At 39.7% G+C, this 20,210-nt stretch overlaps 1 protein-coding gene across 1 annotated transcript in view; it reads right to left on the bottom strand.

The window, feature by feature from the left end:
* LOC104843241 (programmed cell death 1 ligand 2-like) overlaps positions 1-18,770 on the bottom strand; it is a 28,634-nt gene extending 9,864 nt beyond the window's left edge. The window contains exons 1-6 of the mRNA XM_010586061.1: positions 18,710-18,770; positions 17,016-17,378; positions 15,644-15,928; positions 14,947-15,087; positions 14,154-14,195; positions 11,927-11,997 (exon numbers count right to left, since the gene is read on the bottom strand). Coding sequence (XP_010584363.1) covers positions 11,927-11,997; positions 14,154-14,195; positions 14,947-15,087; positions 15,644-15,928; positions 17,016-17,378; positions 18,710-18,770 — 963 coding nt within the window. The remainder of the gene's footprint in view (positions 1-11,926; positions 11,998-14,153; positions 14,196-14,946; positions 15,088-15,643; positions 15,929-17,015; positions 17,379-18,709) is intronic.
* Positions 18,771-20,210: the final 1,440 nt, after the last annotated feature.

Here is a 20,210-nt window from a genome sequence, read left to right as displayed (position 1 = left end):
GTATCTATTTTTCCTTGAAGAGCATGAAGAAGATTGCATAAAGAATAAAAATCATAATGTCCAGGATCAAAACCACTGTCATTTCTATGCCACCTCCATTTGGGATGCATAATACATAGTCCATGAGCAGTCCCTAACATTAAATGAGGCGAAATTCTAATGCTTCATCCACAGTATCCAATGATCCTCCTTCAGCTTTTACTCGGGCAACACATTTCAAAATGCCATGTTTGTGTTCTTCAGCAGAGTATCCATTTTATCTAGAAACCGTGTACAAATAGATAGAATTCTAATTAATCTCTATTGACATGGAAAAAGGAACCTTAGTGACCCACCAGTTACAAACTAATTTTTAATAGGTGGATTTGCAAAATTTTATTTTCTGTTTAGTTCCTTTGACAGACATCTGAGAGCTTATGGGAAGGCATACAGGCAAAACTGCACTTGAAACCTTTGCTTTTTCAGGTGGAAAAAATTGCAAGCTTGCAAGACTTGTAAGCCAGCACAGGACATGCATAACTGAAGTCAGTAGAACTATTAAGTGTATAGGTCTTGTCCTGGAAACTGTTCAGTATTTGCAGCTTCATTGAACATAAAGGGACTTGCAAGATCTCGGTGCCCCTCAGGATTTAGCTCTATGTATACATGGGAAAGCCAGATATGCCATTGCTTAGCAAAATCTGGAGAAAAGCTGAATTTAAAAGGTCTTTGTCATGTGCACATGCTGTCTTGAGTCATGTGATGTCCTTGGCCTTGTAAGACTTCTGTCTTGTGATCCTTTTCCCTAAGTTTTGTAACAGTCCTTGAAATACTGACATTTTATCCCTCCTTCCTTCTTACTCCCACTAAGAACTGGATTTCAAAATAATATACCTCATGCTGAGACAGTAAAACAAAATGCCCGCATTACAGGCAGAGTCTTGTGATGTGTTCCAAATGTGGCTGTAAATGTCTGAAGAGAATTTTCCAAATGTGATGTGAAAATCTGAATTAAGGAGCTGAAAACTGAGTTTCTGCCAGTAGAAGAATGCAAGAGTTGCAGAAATACAGGATTTTGCACCAAGAACAGGACATTATAATTTCATTACTGATGAAACAGGTGGAACCATTTAGCAATCTGGTGTTTCAACATGTAAGTGACAGGTAAAATACAAGCCTCCCTCCTGTCAATAGCAATGGAAGCAATACCACTGTTATGCCCATTTGACAAGGGCTAGGTGTCATTAAAACTGTAAGAACACTAGAGCCGGATTCCAGGCCTCTGTTACAAATGCATACATGCTGATAGTGCACAGCAAATAATTTTGTTAAAAAGAAAAAGAAAGAAAAACAGATCTCTCAGCAGTATTGCTGTTTTCCCTCAATGTTTCCTACAAGAAGCAACTCAAGCTGTTGTTCTCATGGCATTCAGAAACAGCCCTCACACACACCCAACACCCCTGGACAGAGCACAGTGCTTAGGCATCAGACAGCTTGTCTGATTGTATTTATAGAGTCTGACTTGAAATGGCACTTTAGTCAAATAGCATAAAATACTCAGATGTCTGTAAAGTAAAGCCTTTATAGACTTACCAGCAAAAAGGGATTATTGAAGACATCAACCAGACAGTGGTACTCTGACTAAGTTGATGTTAAGTAGGTAAAAATGTTAACAAATATGTTGTCATTTTATTTTTGCTTTTTCTGTGGCTGTGGGCACATACTGCTCAGGAGAAATTTGAAATATGAAATATGCAGAGGAGGGCTGGGGGAGAGGAGAGGAACCAGACAGAAAATCAGACAGAAAACTATTAGTCTGGCACACAAAGAAACCTTTACTAATTTGCTAACAAATTCCTGATTAGAGACCCCCATCAAAATCCCGCTGCTGTTTGAGACACACAGTATGCCAGGGTTATGTGCCCAACAGTGAGGGCTTGTTAAATAACTGAATAACAACACAATTTGCTTAGCTGTGAAACTGTTTTCTGTTCACATCCTCAGGGCTGCTTAGTAAAACATGCTGCAGATTTTTAGCAGTCTATTCCTCTTTCGGGGAGGGGCGGGAAGTATCATAGTTACCATCTGCCATTGTCTTTTTTTAATAGTACTTGCATTGTTCTTCCATTTTGCCATGTTTTTCTTCTGTAAATGGTGGGATCTTATTATGAGGTCTTGTTTATAACTCTCCATTATTCTGTTTGGTATTAGGTTACTCTGTAGTACTTGAGCTGATGATTTATTCAACTGAAAATCACTTGGCTCCATACCATGATACCTTGTACAACGCACTCTTTAAGGTAAAAGGCCTTGCCTGACCATGGTTGTTCAGTAAGGGCAGAACTAGTGCAAGGAAGGTCTCTACCGCTTGCTATTGCGTTATCAGCACTACCATTCTTCTGGTCTGCTACACTGTGAGAAGTAGCAAAGTTGCAAAGTCATGCTGTGTAGCTGTCGGAAGCAGCCCTGAGATGGCATCTCGTTAGATTTAACCAAGTTTTTTTGAAAAAGAGAGAAGTGAATAGGTCACTAAAGCATGTAACCAATCCACCTAACCTGAACGAAGATCTGCTAGCAGCGTTGTGGTCAGCTCAGCAGAGCTTAACTGTAGAGAAATGGCGACGACTTTTGTTTCTTGATCACTTTCATATTTTCAGGCAGAAAAATCCATCTCAGTGGGTACAGGGATCAAGTTGGCTGTATTTCTGCTCAGAGTTTTCCAAATCCCTGCTTGGGTCTTTAACTGTTCCTGCTTTCCTAAGGAAAAAAAAATCGTGCTGCTGTGCAATGAAGAGCACCTGGAAGTTAAATGACTTTTAATTTTTGTTAACGGACAGTTATATTTGAGTATGAATATAATAGCTCTATGCATCTCTGCTTCCCTATTGCAAAAAACCCCTTTGATATTTAAAAATAGCAACATGCAGGGCTGTAGTTAAATACAACAGTTAAAGCAGAAGGAGCATAGCTGCTGCAGAAGTGGCTGCTCTAAGAATAGGAGTCACAGGAGATGTCCCGGTCTTGTACAAAGATGATTGCTATTAAAACCGGTAATAATGAATACAGGATGTTTTACAGAAGGCAACGGACTTGTCATTGCCAGGGCACTACGTGCAAGAGTAGGCTTTAGCTGCCCTGGCCAGCCTCATCGGTGACCCCACCAGTGGACCCTCTGCCCGTGGGCCTGGGAGCCCTCTTCAAGCTTATGCCCAGGCACCCAAGCCTTGCCTGAGCTGACCTGTAAGTAGGTCTGTGCCCAGCTCTGTCCCCTGCCATCCTGACTTACTGCTTTTCCCCTGGCTGGACCACGGGCCCATGCTATGGATTCCCCTGTCTCCAGGCCTGGCTGGCTGTGCCTAACCGGATCCCCTGGGTGGGTCTTGGACCTGACTTGTCACCCTGGCTGGTGAGGGGTTGTTGGGAGATTGTGTCACCAGCCCTGGTCCTGCTTAGGCACCATGGGGCTGTGCCCTGCTGGGGATGGCATGGTGCTGAGGTTGCCCTGCGCTCCTGGCTCATGGCCCCTTGTGGGGCAGCCCTGCTCTTGCAGCTCGCTGACACTTATTTTGCCATGCAAGGGTAGTAAAACTAGTTATATGGGGATGGTAGTGAAACCTCAAGTGATGTGGCTTTTATTCCTTTGATGTCCTTCAGTCTGCTTTTATTAAGGTACATGCTTGCCTTCTCCATCAGTAAAACAGTATGATAACGTTTACACACACTTGGAAAATACTTGAGATTCTCAGGTAGGAGATACTGTGTTGATGCTTCACTAGCTTACAAAGCCATGAAGTCAGCTAATTAAATCCCCCTTCTCAGGAAATTCTGTGCTTCTTACAAAATAGATCAGGTGACAAATAGCTAAGTTCAGTACAAAAAAGTAGTCCCTCTCTTGAGTCTTCTTATGTGAACTCATACCCAGGATAGAAAACATGGCCAAAATAGGCCACCTTGTTCCTTTTGAGAGCAGCTGTCTGAGGTTTTAATGCAATTACTCCTACCTTTTCAGGAACATAGTCAGCTATTTTGCTGCTGCTTTTAGCAGCAACTGTTGCCCGAAGTTAGAAGTTCAAATAAACATGGTACTGTGATACTGAGGTGTACGGCCTGCTGTTTGGGCAGACTCTTTATAAAAGCAGGTAAGTACTTCCCTGTGTTCAAGTATATTTGCTGTAGTACAGTCTGCTGTACTTCAGTGGGCTTCTGTAAATATGTCACACCTGCTTGTACGAAGCAGCTTGCAGCACTGAGATCTCCGATTACTAGTTTTTGGAGGAAAACAAGCACAACCTTATCCTGTTGTCCCAGCCTTCCAAAAGCGAGAGGAGGAACCTCCGTTTTCATGAACAAAAGTGTTTTTTTAAAAGACACTGCGTCCTGTTAAAAGGCTAATAAAAAGAAAAGTTCCACTTAAATCTATCAAAGTGGAAAAATTAAAAGAATTAGGCTGAAAATACAAGTCAGATTCCCTAACTCATTCCAGTCTTGTTTCTTTTAGCTCCCTGTGGCTTTTTGGATTTAATTAAGGATTTAAAAGCCTTTCAGGGACATTCATAGTCACAAGGTGGGTTTAAACCAGGATGTGTCACTTTTGCCCCCAGAGACTGGCTAGCACTGCTTGTTTCAAATGCTTTTGTAGCTGTTCTTCACATAGCCTATCTTCATGGCACAAAGCCCAGTTCTGCAAAAAGCCATGTCATGTTGTGCCTGCGAATGGCGCACACACACACGGGTTAGCTGGCCAGTGTGTGCAGAATCAGAGCAGCAGGCACGGCAGTAACTTGTACCTGTCCTCTGCATGAGTACTCCCACTGTCACACAGCTATGAAGTGAAAGGCTGGCGTGGAGCAAGCCTGAGCATCTACTTACACATGGGAATGACCAGCTCACAGCAGTCACCATGTAGGACTGAAGAACAGTTTACCTTGTTCCTTATTCCTGCTGTGAGGCTTCTGGTTTCTAAACCAGCAGCAGGCACCTTTACTGAAGCGTTCACTCCATGACACTGCAAGATGAGAGCTGTTTCTTATGACAAGTAAGGTTTCAATATATATCAAAGCAGTGCACATGTTCTTGTTCTCCTGGGAAAAACCCAGCTTTGAACAAGTGTCTGGCCAGACACCAAGGGCAAAACAGATCTTTTCTTTTTGTTTATAGGACTGAGCAATCAGAGTCTCTGAGTAGTGGATAACTGCAGCTTGTTACTCTTGTTTATTAAAGGGGGTTATGAAGGAAAATTAATACAGGCAACACTTACTACGTGGGAAACAGTGTCTCAAATGTTACAACTCCAGGAAAGCTGGTGTCCTCACAGGTACAGACCTCAGCATGTGGTAAAAAGGGTTTGTGTGATCTTTAAGACAGGAACGCAGAATTGGAGGAGGTCTTATGATTAGCATGTCCCCGATATCACAAGACCCAAGTCATACAATCCCTCCCATAAACTCATTGCACTCTAGCTGTAAACAAGTTTGGGTTTTTGCTCTACCACTTTCACTGAAAAGCTTCTTCTGAGTCTCCCTACTCAAACTCTCAAGAAGCCTAATCTCTACGCTGCATTTAGCACAGAGCCACTTTATACCTTTGCTTCTATGCTACTATTGACTTTGTAAACAACTCTTTTCCATCCTGGTGGACTATTCCTCCAATAACCTAAACAAGATGTTTTTCTTAACAGCAATCCTGTCTGCCATCTCAGGCAGGCAGGGGAAATCCAAGGACTACTCGAGTACTACAAAGGGCAATGACAAAAACGGACAGCTATGCAGGCTTGGAAAAAGGAAGTTTAATTATCTCAGTTATGATCTTGTTTTGAAATACCATATCAAAGAGGAAGTCATATGTGTAGCCTAGAACTGGTACTAAGTTATATATGCAGTTGTGCTGCTGTAACTGACAGGGTACCCGAGGCAGATCAATTAAAGAATTAAGGTGAAAGTATGCAGATCAAGACCCAGCACAGAGAAGATACATCAGTTGATAACCTTTGAATTGAGAAAATCCTTGACCTTCTCTACATGGGACTGTGAGCCCATCTGTCTAGTAAATTTTGCTAATCACTTCCTACTTCCTTCATAGCTTTCCCTATTTGAGTCAAGAGCCTTTCAGCTTCTGCCCATTAGCAATTCTGTGAGGCAAGATGCACAACTAAATCTCCATGTTTTAGACTGTAGCCAGTCACCTGGAAGCACCAAGAATGTTAAGTTATCCCAGTGCACAGTTTGGCTTCCAGCATAACGGCAACCTTGTCTGAAGTATCAGAGATTGGGTAAGGTGAGCAATGACTAACTGAGCAGAGTCGGCTCGTACCCTGAAATGGCTTCCAGAGTATGTCTTATTCAAGACTGTCTTGACTGATGCAAGAAAATTTTTCACACTCTTGTGCTTTTTCCACCTTCGTCTCTCCAATGGGGGGCACAATTGTACAACTCAGCATTGTGGAAATCCTGGGAATACCTGACTCAACCAGCTTCCTCCCAGTGGAGGCAACTGGGACTCCGATCTTCTGTTCTTTTGCAGCAAGTGTCATACACGTTTTCAGTGTTGGAAAACTGAACAGCCTTGTAGAGGTGAAGTTTGAGGTTTGTTGTAAAGAACCTGAACAATCCTTCATAAACTGTTACATAGGGGCAAGTAAAACAACTGATCCAGTAGTCTCTTCTGAAGTTAAACTGTTAAATCTATGTCAACAGCAAAATGTATGGGAAAGCAGAAGTCATTCCAATTCACAGCATATAGTAATCTTCATCCAGCTCAGTGAAATTCAGACTCTCATGTAAATAAGCTTCTCAGATGGGAATTCACCAGATTCTCCAAGTTTGCTGAATCAGATTCTGCTCCTGGCTTTGAGCATTTAACTAGTCCAGAAGCAGGCTCTATCTCTGACATCTTCCCCAATATATCAGCAAGGTCTACAGTTTGTGGTTTACATTTTACTTCACAACTGTTTAGGAGCATGAGGTCTATGCATGACGAACATACAGAAAATCAAAGTCTTTGTTTGCGTGGAGGTCTAAATATGTTGCTTTTGCTTAATAAACTTACAGCTGTCTTGCTGCCTCAGTTTTCTCACCAGTCTGAGACAGCTCCCTGGACTAGGGTTGCAATATTTTGGGGATGTAGCAAAGGATCCCTCAGCAGTTCATGGCTTCTTATACGAACTAGGAAATTCTTTGAGCACACAGTGCTTCATCTGACTTTACTATTCTCACAAAAATTCTGGGTCCCTTTTGAAACAAATGTTGTTGACCACCTGTTCCCTTTTCCCACCAAAAGCTTCTCCTTTCTCAGCGACATCCTCAGGTTTATATGTCTCTTCACTGATATCTGGCTTCTTTGTTCTGCCAGGTTTTACTTTACTACTCCATAAATACAAGGTGGAAAGAGTTATTTCACTGTTTGTCAACTTAGCATTTTGGTATAGCTGTTGCTGAGCTGGAGCATTGTTAAGACTGACAGTTGTCTATTTTAGATCTGGGAAGAGTATGTTCATCATCTTACCTGAAAAAAAAGTGGATTCCATACACAAATGCAGTCATCCAGTAGCACAGCAACCTTCTTGCTAGCAACATTTCCATTGCAATTAGGACTCCATTTCTGACTCGATAGACTGCCCACCCAACCGCAGAAAGCCCTGTCTTCGCCAGCTGAAAGTCATGTAATCATCTTGCCCCACTGCTTGAAAAACACATGTATGTAAGGAATGCACTTATACCTACTCTTCAAATTTCTACTGACTATGGTTTGTTTTATTTCCTTATGTCAAGTAGTTTCTAACCGAGACTTTGCATGAAAGAGATTCTACTTCTCACTTGGAAAAGCCCATTAAGGAAAGAGGGTTGTGAGTAAACAAACCTCAGCTGCAGAAAAAGGGCAGTAAACACAAAACCCAAAAGTAAATAGAGCTGAACTCAATTAATGTTTTTTTTCAAGTCAGCTTTTAACAATGTTCGCATGGTGCACTTAACCTGTGTCAGCTACTATTTACCATATGGCTGCATATTGAAGTTGAGTGAAATACTACAGTGTACTGGCTACAAAACAGCATTTCAGGGTACAATTGACAACATGCTGAGGAAAACCAGGATGTCTTGTCAAACCAGATGGCAGTCATTGTTCTGGGGCTATACTTTCAGGCCATGCTTTCATCAGAGTATAAGAAAAGTCAGATAATTACAAAGGATACAGAAGCTAATTTGAACAACAAATTTACAATCAAAGGTTACTTTTGGTTAGAAGGGACTTCTGGGGGTCACTTAGTTGACCCTCACCCCCACAGAAAGAAAAGCCTACTTTGAAGCTAGATCTGTTCCAGTAATGGTGATTCTTTACACTATAGAGATGGTTTGTAAAACTTTTCTCCTTTGCTATTTTGTGAAGTAGGAATGTATTGGTTTTGGTGGCAAGCAGCATGTTTCTGTCAGGTGAAGGAAGAAATTCTGTAAGAAAAGATGACTGCACCATTTCTTAAGAAAGGCATAGGATTTTGTTCATTGGCAATCCAAAACTCTAAAAGGCATTTCCAACTGCTTGCAGTTAGACATGGTCAGAATCAGCTGGTAGTTTTCTGGTATGCAGACATAAGTCTTGTAACTGGCCATTAGAAATTCCTCTTCCAATTCAGTCTTTTTCCAAAGATACTAACATTCTTGATATTAACTGTTGCTTTCCACCACGTCTGCGCTAGTGGAAATTAAGTAATTGAGTGGGTTTAGGCTGTTGCCAGTATGAAAGTGAATATGGTACAAAACAGAGGTAATCTTCCTCTCCTCTGTGCTCCTAATCACAGAGCAAACTGCAACTCACAGATACTAAAAATGTTGCTGTGGTAGAAAAGCCCAGATAAACCTACTGCAAGCCCTTAAAATCTATGGTAAATAGCAGAGGTGAGGAATGAGCAGGAAGACTCGTCACCCAACTTGCCAATTGCTCCTGTACTAAAATGGCAAATATCTCACTCACAGTAAAGCAGGACAGAGGATTACAAAAGTAGTGTTCCTTAGCCAGACAAGAAGAATTAAATACTTAAACCTATTTTTTTTACACATGCCTGTGAAAAATGGTCATCATTAAAATTCAGTGAACTATGTTTTTGATGACTATAAATCAGTGAGCAGATTCTTTGCACATCTGTTCATACAAACATTCCAACTTTAACTGAATCCCATACCTTTATACAGTACATTAACATGCTATTGCTCCTAGTTTGGACAAACATATGGAGCTGAATAGAGGAGGTACATATCAGAAAAGATAATGGAAGCTTCCTATGCAATGTATCCACTATGCCACTCTAAAATGCCAGTTGAGAGTGTCAGTAAGTTTTAAAGTCAATCCCTACAAACTTATCTTTATATTACATCTAAAAATATTGAATATTTCTTGGTCTAATAATATTGACTCACTGTAAACTCCAAAATTATTAAAAAAAAAAAACCCAAAACCCAAACCCAAACTCTTCAAACATTTTTCAGGCAGTTTATCTGTATCTGAAAACTCTTACTTCAGCTGTTCCAAGATAACAGCGTGTAAAACAGTAGATGAAGCAGAAAGAACAGAGACTCATTGTATCACACACGTATCATATGCTCAGTGGTTTGCAGTAAAAAACAACTCACGCATGAATTCATAGACACATATAGACTGGCCAAGCTGCTGACAAGCTAACTTTCACACACTAAGATGTGACAATCATCCTGATTTATTTTGATTGCAGGTTATAAGTATCCAGTGAGAGTTGATAAAAATAGAAACTTGTAAACCAAGATACATTTCTGGGTATTCTTACGGTTATGACAGTAAATAGGACTATTGCCCCCTTCATATAAAAGGGAGTGGATAGGGCATAGGATTGTTGTGCAAGCTGAGCTGCCTCTGCCTGGGGATGCCAGGTGAAGTTTTTCAGTGTACAGCCCATTAAGAGGGAAAGCAGCGCAGTGTTTGCTATGCCTGTAAAATGAGCGGGAAGTGCTGCCCACATGTGTTCTTTCCTGCCCACACCAAGGCAACATTTACTCAGCAGCATAAGATAATGTCAGGATGACTTTCATTTCAGTAAGGAACAATGATAATCACCATAATCTAATTTCAAAGGCTGCGATGTACTATTTGTGTTCATCCACATAAAATCAGTTTGAATTACTTCCATTTTATGATTATGAGGAAGAAAGAAACAGAAAAATGCAAAATGAAGTCCTTTCAGGAACACAGCAGGTTAGATTTTTCACCGTGGCTGACATAAGGGACTCATAGTTCCCAGTGGAGTACAAATCTGGTATGGGGAGAAATTGCATGACCTTATGCACTGACCCTAAACTATTGCTAGATGGTGCAAGCCAGGTCAATCCCCAAGCTGCTATTGCATCTGAAGCTAAGCAATGCTTCAAGAAGCTGCCTCTGATTCTCTGACATCTACTTGATCTGCCATGTCAGCAAGGACATAGCAAGCCTAGTGCAGATTTGTCTCAGCTGAATCCAATGGCTACAAATGAGTATTTAAAGGTACAATACTTAGGTATTAAAGTAGAGGTGATAACAGAGAGAGATTCATTTTTCTCTTCCACAGGTAAAATCAACAGCAGCCCTGCTATTTAAAATCAGCTGTCCTGGTGAAACAGAAGAGGGTGTGAATGCTGTCTTTCCGATCTCATAGCAGCACTGTAGGTCCACTTCGTGCTGGTGCAAATAGCTGCAAAGTGACACTGGAGAAGCAGCTCCCATCTAAATCCAGAGCAAGTGCTATGAAGAAAACCTTAACATTACTGATGCAATTATTTTTGTGAAACAGATAGTACTCTTTCAAGAGCACAGTAATGATAAAAGTAGTTTCCATGTGAACACTTTTCTTCAATCTTGTTTATGTGTATCTTAGGAGAAAACACAGCTCACCAGAGCCAATGCTCTTTGAAAATAATATGACAAATCCTATCCAGTGCCCTTGCTTCACTATCTGATGACTAAGATGCAAAGCTGTTTACTGCTGGGTGTTTTTTTCAAAACTGGCATGGTAGAAGCTACACCAAGCACAAACTGTATTCAGAGTTGAATGAGGCATTTTTAGGCATTCCAGTAACAGAAAGTAAAACAGATAAGTGCCTGGCATGGAAAAGACTCATTTTTTTTCCTTTGAGAAAAGTCAAAGTTACAGTTTAAAAATAATCAGTGAAGAAATCTGGCTGAGCTTCATTTTCACTTTTGCTTCCAAATTCCTCCTAAAGAAAATTCTGTTGAGTAATCAGTTTAAATGTAAAAGTTCTTAATGTCACCCAGTATAGCATCACAGGTCATTTTTTTTTTACCTGACTTACTTATGCAGTTTTACATAGACTGTGCATAAAAATTCTCTTCTGTGATATAATGTTGATTTACTGTTGGTGTTGGGGTTTTGTTTTTGTCTTTGTTGAGTTGATTTAACTTCAACCTCTTATTGATTTTGTTATATGAAATATCTTCCATATATTGCCATGCTGGTGGGTACTCATGGTAATTTCCAGTTTAATGTGTTGGAAAGCTTGGAAATGAGATACAGGCATGTAATGATGTCTCCACCTGAAAGATGACTGTTTAGACATAAGATAGCGTATGCAGCTTTCATTCAAATTCCCACAAGATGTTTGAATCCAAGCACCATTCCTGAGACTGGAACAGTTAATAAAGGCATTCTTAAACAAAAATTTCTTGAGTAAGTCCAGAAGTAAAGTGTATCAAAGGCACTCAGATAACCTCTTCACAATGGTAAACCACATTTCATGACAGCATAATTCTCAGTAACTTCAAGATATGGTTTCTGAAGAGGCATAGCTTTCCATTGCTGCAGTGCCAATAAATCCCCATGAGTTCACTGTTCATCCCAAAGCTAAAGTGCTGCAACTTTTCTTTGAAGTCCCCAAAAACACATACAAAATGTGCAAATTATGGCATGGGAGATGAATACTTTTCACAGACCCACACTCCCACTGTCTCTTGAAGCTGTGACAGTCGACAAGTATAAAGCCTCAGTTTGAGAGTTAAAATCATCTCCTTAAAGAAAGAAAATTGAATAGTATTATTTTAAAAATCTGCAATAATTTAAGCAAATAAATACCCTGATTTTAACAACTGAGTGGTAAAAGAGTGAAAGCCCTATCTTCATTGTATGAAAGCTTTTCTGGGCCATGCTGAAGTTACAATGGCTCCTTAAAGCTGCCGTTAATTACAGAGACATCCTGTTGCAATTTTTTTCAGAGGGAAGAGTTCTCTCTCTCTCTCTCTCTCATCTGTGGTCCAAATTCTGAATTTTCTATTACATCAAAGCTATCACTGACTATCAGCCACATAAATGAAATAACAGAACTGAAATCTGGTTAGATAGCATCCACAGGAATGCTTGTCAGTAAAATCTGTGCATCTGAATAAAAGTTTGCAGAACTGGGACTTCAGCAATGAGGTCAAATGTCCTACATCTTCAGTGCTGATACAGCTTGAGCTGTAAGTTAACATGATAACATGAACAATCCTTGTTCCTGTAACCAGGGCCGTATGGGTCATTTCCAAGGATCTCTGGTAAAGTTATCTGTGGCTTTCATGCTTCAACTACCTACTCATCATGGAAAAAAGGTTCTTTCCAGTGTTGCTTAAAAATATATGATGCGCAGAAATATAAATGTTTGTCATATGACTTACTGCACGCTGCACAAAGATTTTCAGTCATTAAAATGAAGAAGTAAAAGAAAACCACAAAAAGCAGCTACCTCTCCTTTAATTTCTTCATTTCAGTAAGTGCACAGACAAGGCTAGGGCCTACAAAGTGAAAAAAATCTACAGCAGTAATACACCAAGCCATGGGAAGCCACGCTGCACTCAGACAACTTGCACTGGAATTGTGTCCAGGCATGCACCAACGCTGTCCTCCAGATTGCTGCTTACCTTGGGCTTCTGTTCATTTGCACATGGCATAATTCCACTGAAGTTTCACACTATCACGTGAAAAATAAGAAGGGGCCTTTGACTACAGCAAGTGCTGATTTCTGAAGGTGAAAGTGTTTTTCTGAAAGTGTCATTTTGACTGTAGTATCTACCAATAGCAATGAATTGGACAGCTATGGGTAAGATGCAAGCACTACAGTCTAAGGTGGCATGGGAATCAGTGAATTCATGCCCTATCTGTCCAATCCCTAGTTTTCATTTCACCTACGAAAGTTTTTTTAAGCTGGTGACTTCCTGATAGATCATTTTTTAGCAGTGAGAAATATGGGTGGCTTCTCAAGTAAATCTTGTCCTTGGGAAAGCCCAAAGCTGCCTATGCATCCAGAAACTGCTACGTATTGTTTCTTCAGGCCACTTGGTCAACTGCATCACAGTTTTGCTTCAGTTTTGCTCCTTGGGTGAGAATCATTCATATTCCTGGAGCACATTAGGCAGCCTCGGGGCTAGCCTCAATAGGCTGTGTTAGGGTCTGCTTGGACACCAAGGAAATACAGCTGAACCCAATACCATGGTACCTAACACTGGCCACAGCCTCTCTCCTGACAATACATTAACCTATCTGACTTTTATTTATAGGTGACAAAACTGATTTATATAAGTAGGTGTTTCAAGAGCTTTCTCATCATATTTCTTCATAGTTTTCTATGATGATTTCTTTTTTTCAGTTCAATTTTAGTACAGGACAGTTATATGCATCCTGATACTTTTTTAGGCATTACCTTCCCTCTGCAATGTGAAAATTCCAGGATGTCTAGAAAAGTCACATACTCATAAGATGAGCAGTGGCTCAGTGGATGATCTAATATTCCAGATAAATGAGGTATTATTGTATTTGTTGTTAAAACCTGTGGCCTGAGCAGACTATTGCCACAAAAATCTTGATGCCTTCCAGAACAACCAGCTTTCTGTGTGTATCCTACTCAGTTGAGGCTGCTAGTTAGTATGCAGAGATGTATACCAAGCTATATATGCAAGCTATCTGTATCTCAGTAAAAGGGAACAAACATTTATAAATTTTTACATCGCCTGTGAGAAAGTCATAATGTTAGATACTGCATTTTTAGAAAATTGAAGAAAAGTTGAATTTAAATTCAAAACTAGCATCTATTTTGATGTAACATTATTATAGTTGCCATCTACAGATTTATAAAGACTTTAGCTGTAAGCAAGAAAAAGCTGTAAGCATAAATATAGAAAACCCTATGACTTACTGTTCTCATCTTTCAGGTTAGGGTTCAGTTTTCTTTTCCTCTCTGTTAAAGTAAATATATACAAATTTAGCTTAAGCATTTCTAGATTTGAAAGAAGCAATACAATTCAACAAACTTTTAGATTAAACTGAGCTTTAAGTTTATTATTAACTCATATCAAATTAATAAACTTCTCTACACTTTTCTTTTACAAATTTTGAACAAAATTCTGAAGTCCTTAATAGCAAGACTTTAATTTCATGAAAATAAATACATTTGTCTGAGTTTACTGGAGTCTATTCATAGGCAAGAAAAGACAAGAATAATAGCCTGTTTGCTTTATTACTTTTCCACTGTTGCACTTACAAACAAAGAAAGAAACACTATTTGTAATAGTCCAGTACAGCATACCATGTTAGTTATAGAGCCTTAATAGAGATAAAAAATAAAAATTCTGTGTCATAAGCCATAGCTACACTGTCTTTAGCCATGAAGAAAAACACTATTCAAACTATGTTTTTACATCCCTCCTTACCCAAGCCAAAGCTTGTTTGTGTTCTTTACAGAATAGCAGCTGGTCAGATAAATAAATGTATCTTCCCCTATACCTGGTCTCATGTAAGTAACAAGGTGAGGAAAATAAAACCCAACTCAAAATGAAATCCAAGATTTCATTTTAGAACAGAGCTCATCTAGAAATAAAATGTGACCAAAGTCACACAAGCATGCTTAGAGTCACTAAAATTTCCAAAAGCTCACTCACAGAAGAAATAAAGAATAAGTGAAAAGATACACTATCTGAAGTAAAATGTACCTCTTCTGGGTTGCCCATTCTTGAGTGATTTTCTCTTTTTAAAGATTATTAGTGCAGAGGGAAGGACAGCTACCATCACACATGTGGGGACAATAAATAAGATCGGGGATTTTTGTCCACTATACTGTGTACTCATTAAAGCTGTCAAAAACATGAAAAGAAAGTAAATTTATAACTTACAAAACAGGCATCATTTATGACGTTATCAGTTCTGATTCTCCAAAGTCTTGCTCTGACTGAACAAAAGATTCTTAAAATGTATCGGCACAGTGTTTTACACTTATTTTATGAATATTCTGCAATATTACTATAAGAAGCTTTACAAAAAATGAGTCAAATCTCTCATTTGTATGGCATTTGAGTAAGCACTACTGCACTTTATCTGTATCCCATCTGAAGAACAATTAATTAGAAGTCCAGGTCAGGGAAGACACCCCTGCAGATTAAAGAATTTCCTCTGTACTGGCAGCCAAATAATGGGAGCTATCCTGAAACTAAAATATACAGAAAAATGGCAGACTGGTTTGTTGGACTGCAAGCTAGCTGAGGCTTCAAAGTCATAAATAATGCTGACTTGTTTCTTTTCCAGAGCACCAATATTACACTGTTTTCTAGAACCAAATTCCAGTGATGGATCATAGGACATGATGTGTGTAGAAATACTCTCTGTCTTGTGCAAGTCCAAGGTGATACAAACCTAAAATGGAAATGTGAGCTGAAGTTTCTCCATTCAGTTCTTTATTCCAGAACACGCAGCTGTAGTTCTCACTCATACTTGGTTTGAACGTCAGGATGCTGGTGACATTGTAAAGACCATCTGTGGTCAGCGTATAGGTAGTATTTGCAGATCCACTGAGATTGAAGTTCTTCTCATTTTGCCAGAAAACCTCTGCCAAAGGAAAGCCTTCTGACTGGCACATAAAAACAAACTTGTCTTCACCTGGTTTTCTCATTACTTGTGTGTTTATTCTTTTGTAAGATGCTGCATAAGAAGAAGTTGAGTGAAATTAGTTTATGCAACAATAGTAATCTTCCCACTTCACCTTCCCTTCTTCTCTTTAATGCCATATTTTGTCTATGGCTGTACCTGAGGTACACTTATTTGAAATAATGAAAAGTGTTTTGTCGAACAATTCAATATTCATTTCTCAATCTTCTCATGCCTACACTGACAGAACTTACTCCGCTACTTTATACAAGGCAGCAGTTGACGCTGAATTTATAATCTATCAATACAGAGGAAACAAGTGAAGTCTCATGGGACTCTATTTTCACTTTTTGAATATGCTGCTTCAAGAAATATGTTGTTTTTAATGTTTGTTTTATCACAGCTTATAAACAAGTGTGATATCATCATATTAGAACAAAATGAACTTAGAATTTCTCTAAGGACAGTTCAGAGGAACCAATGTGGGTCTTAAAAATGGCTGTATCTATTTTTGTATTTGACAAAGCTTGTTATTTAAATGCCTAGGTTGGAAATGAATGCTGCCTTATATCACACAGACATACTGCAGTTAGTGGGAAACACCAGAGGCCTTTCAAAGAACTGATTTATCATGCTATCCAGTAACGTATGCCTTTATTACTAATGTCCATTTGGCTTCGATGAACACAGAAAAATCAGGCTTCTTTGCTCTGACAGCTGCCATCACTTGGAGAATTCCCAGCCACTTGGGTCTTTGCAGCAAGGCTACTAAGTAAATTAAAGCGCCTCTGGGAAACTTTTGGGAATGGCCAGAGGTGGCCCAACAGGGCAGGGGGTCAAATGAGAGGTGGGGGCACTGCAGAAGAGGGTGTGGGAAGAAGGAAGAGGGATGACGGGCAGAGGGGGAGCATTTGCTCTCCCTCTCTGGCACAGGCTGCTCCTGGAGAAGCTCAGCTGGCTGTTGAAGCAAAGACCAGCCAGCACCAAGGCAACCGCTTTGGTTCACCTGGAGGCTGAGCACCGGGTCCTGGTGAGAGAATTAGCAACAAATTCCTCCAAATTACTCAATTTCTACAAGCCTGTAGGAATTTAGTAGAGACATCTCAATGAATGTATACTTACATTCAACTCGGCCACTAACCTTTTACTTCCAAAGTAATGTACTTGTAGTCCACGCCCTGGTAGTCAATGAGACAAAGGTATGATCCCGCATCTGTGATCTTCACGCTGGTGATCTGAAGGAGAGCTCGTCCCAATTTCAGTTCACTGTGCAGAAGTGTTGCTCTTCCTATGTAATCATGATGTTGGGATAGAGAGAAAGCCTTCCCATTGCGGAGCGTGTACACCTCTTTTGATTTCGACTGGCCCTGCCTTTTTTGCTCCCAAACAACAGTCAGGAGTCCTAGGTTTAATGAGCCGTTCACAGGGAATCTGCATTCCATGGTCACATTGCTACCATACTCCACAATGTACAGCTGTTGGGGAACTTCAACTGTAAATAAAGCTACAGCAGGAAAAGAAAACAGTTTCATTTTTTGTATTAAAATACGCTCTGATTTTCCTTACATTTGTGCGAAAAGGTGTCACGTAGTCAGCCATATAGTTACTGGTTTGACTAAAAGTTTTACACATTTTTTTTCCTACTCACACTAACATTTTTACTATGTCAGTCGTAATTTATAGTGAATCATATATATTCTGTATAGATTACGGAGTCTGAAAGACAAGGACAAAACAAGCAAGGGTTTTTTTTACATTTTAGAAATAACTTAAGGCTGAGTCAGTGAATACACAGGGAGCACTTCTATGAAACTAGGAAGCTTAGGACATATATGTCCTAAGATTCTAGTAAAAGCAACAGTTAATTGTGGAAACAGTAAATCTAATTTCATCATCCTTCACAAAGAGAAAATCCAGTGTAACCCCTGTGAAACAGAGCTGCATTGGATAAGCAGGTGTAACATGGAAGAATTGCTATGTAGCAATTACAATCTTCCACAAGCCTGGGACCATGTGAGTATCATTTGATCCAATGCATCTTTTCAGATACATGCAGCAGTTGTTACAGAAAGTATATCAAACTAATCTTTTTAGCCATTCACCAAATCTGAAATTCATACTGTTTTGAAAAGTTTACCATTTTGAAGTGTAATTCATAAAGGAGAGTTATTTATGATACATCATTCAACATACCTTCTTACTACTTTCTATATTGGATGTACCATATATTGGTAGATTTAGTTCAGAAGCACTTGGAAGTATTCATAGTGACATTCAAAAGAGAAGTTCAGGCAACTGTTTATGCATCCCTTTTATTTCATATGTTTGTGAAATACTTACAGGGAAGGCTTCAATTCCTTTTAGCAATGTTTGTTTATTCACTTTAATACAACCGTGATGAGGGACAAAATAATATGAGAAATTGCTAAGCCCCTCCCTTCTGGGTTTTGGCCAAGCTGCTCCTGCTACAGGCGTGGGCAGGTAATACGTGTGTTTTTACTTCACTCTGCCTCTATATGCAACTGAGGTTGCTCTACTTTACAATTGGCTTAGGTTGCTTTGGTCACCCTCCCTCTTGTAGCTGTGCCTGATGATGCTGGACGCCTCAACTTACAATACACTATGCTTTAAAGAAGCCTGGCTGCGGAAAGTGACAGGCATCTGTCCTGTGCTCAATTCGTACACAGTGCCTTCTGTGAGATGTTGCAAAGCAGTGGCTCCAGACGTCACTGGCTATTGGTGCAACTGGCACTGGAGGTGCTGAAGCCCACGCACTGCGGGCGTGGTGGTATTTGCTGCATTGGTTCTGCTGGTGGAATTGAAAGGCAGTTTCGCTCTCACCTGAAACCATGGAGAGCTGTGTTTCCAGCAGCAGCATTGGTAGGATCTGCAACATTTTCTCAGGTGGATCTGAAACAAAAGTAGTATTGCATCAGAACTTGCAACAACCACCTTCTCCTGCTGAGGTGGATTAGAGCCATGCTAGCCTTCAAAACCCATCGCAGCTAAATATCAGCAAAACTAAAAACAGACATAAGGCTACCACTAGAAACAAGGAAAATCCTGATTAAAACCACCTGTGCACACACATGGAATACAAACCACTGACCTGTGGCAATGAAGAGAAATAAAGCATTTCCACAACTTCACCCATAAGGCTTTCAGGATCTGTAGCTTGCAGGCAGTCTTAAATAGCCTGATGAGACAGCATTTTTACAGCAACTTCACATTGAAACTCTACCCCTGAATAATAAAAATCAATTGCAGTTGGCTTCTCACATGTGGGAGAGCTTCATAAACATGCACAAGCAGACTTTTTTAACTGTCTGCACTGACACCTGATCTAGTTTACAGGATCGCTAACCCCAATTTTGTTTCAACTCTACTTTGCATACGTTTTTGAGGATACTTATTGTCCAAGTTCTTTAACCTCAAGACCAGCAGATGCCTGGAACTCAGTGTGAGGTACTGGAAATCTCAGAGTAGGTAAATTAAAGTTCGCTTCAGAATGGATTAGGTATAAACAATTACTGCTGCTAATTCTTTCACTTTGCACATGGCAGTGCCTGACATGTACAAAGTACCTTCTATTACTGACAGTAAACCAACTGTTCTGAAATAATGCAGAAGGAGAAAGTCCAGTTTTAGAGTGAGTATCTTCCTGTTCCAGTAATAACCAAACTATTGTTTGTACTTTTGTATACAGATCAACATAACTAAAAAGCAAAAAACAAAAACCAGGGACAACATTTAAAATGAAACTGATGAAATAATAGAAAAGAAGGAAGAATTACTTTGAATAAAGCATGCCAGCATACAGTATAATCTGAAAAATTAGTGAAGGAGATCGGGAAATAATCATAAGGAAGTAAAGAACAGAAGGAGCAATTTTAGACTTCCCCAGAGCTAGCCTTACTGGAGAGGGTTTTAAATTTTACTTCCCCATTCATTTGTGGCTCAGCTTGAAACATTCTGGCTGTAATTTTCTCAGGTGCCGCATTTCTCTGACTGCTTCTATCTTTGAGCTCTCAGTACCTCAGAAAGACAGGCTCAAGCTTTAGCAAAATTAGCAGCCAAGATCAGAGGGCTTTTCCTAGAAATTATCTTTTGATGTCACAGCTAAAGGTGATGTTTATGTTACAATAAAGGTAGATATGCAAACTACAGTAAGCAGACTTACTACATATGAATGAAAGCTAATTACGTGTATCACAGGACTGAGTTGCCACTACTTAATCTGTGATAAATCATACCATAAATACACATACCATACATACTTATGGTACACATATCATAAATAAATAGAAGAACCCAAACAGGGAAACATTTGCATTTG

This window comes from Haliaeetus leucocephalus, unplaced genomic scaffold, assembly GCF_000737465.1.
Source record: "Haliaeetus leucocephalus isolate CR32 unplaced genomic scaffold, Haliaeetus_leucocephalus-4.0 Scaffold139, whole genome shotgun sequence".
In the NCBI taxonomy this organism is placed as follows: Eukaryota; Metazoa; Chordata; class Aves; order Accipitriformes; family Accipitridae; genus Haliaeetus; species Haliaeetus leucocephalus.
The sequence above is the reverse complement of the archived record's forward strand: the minus strand, read 5'-3'. Positions and strand labels throughout refer to the sequence as shown.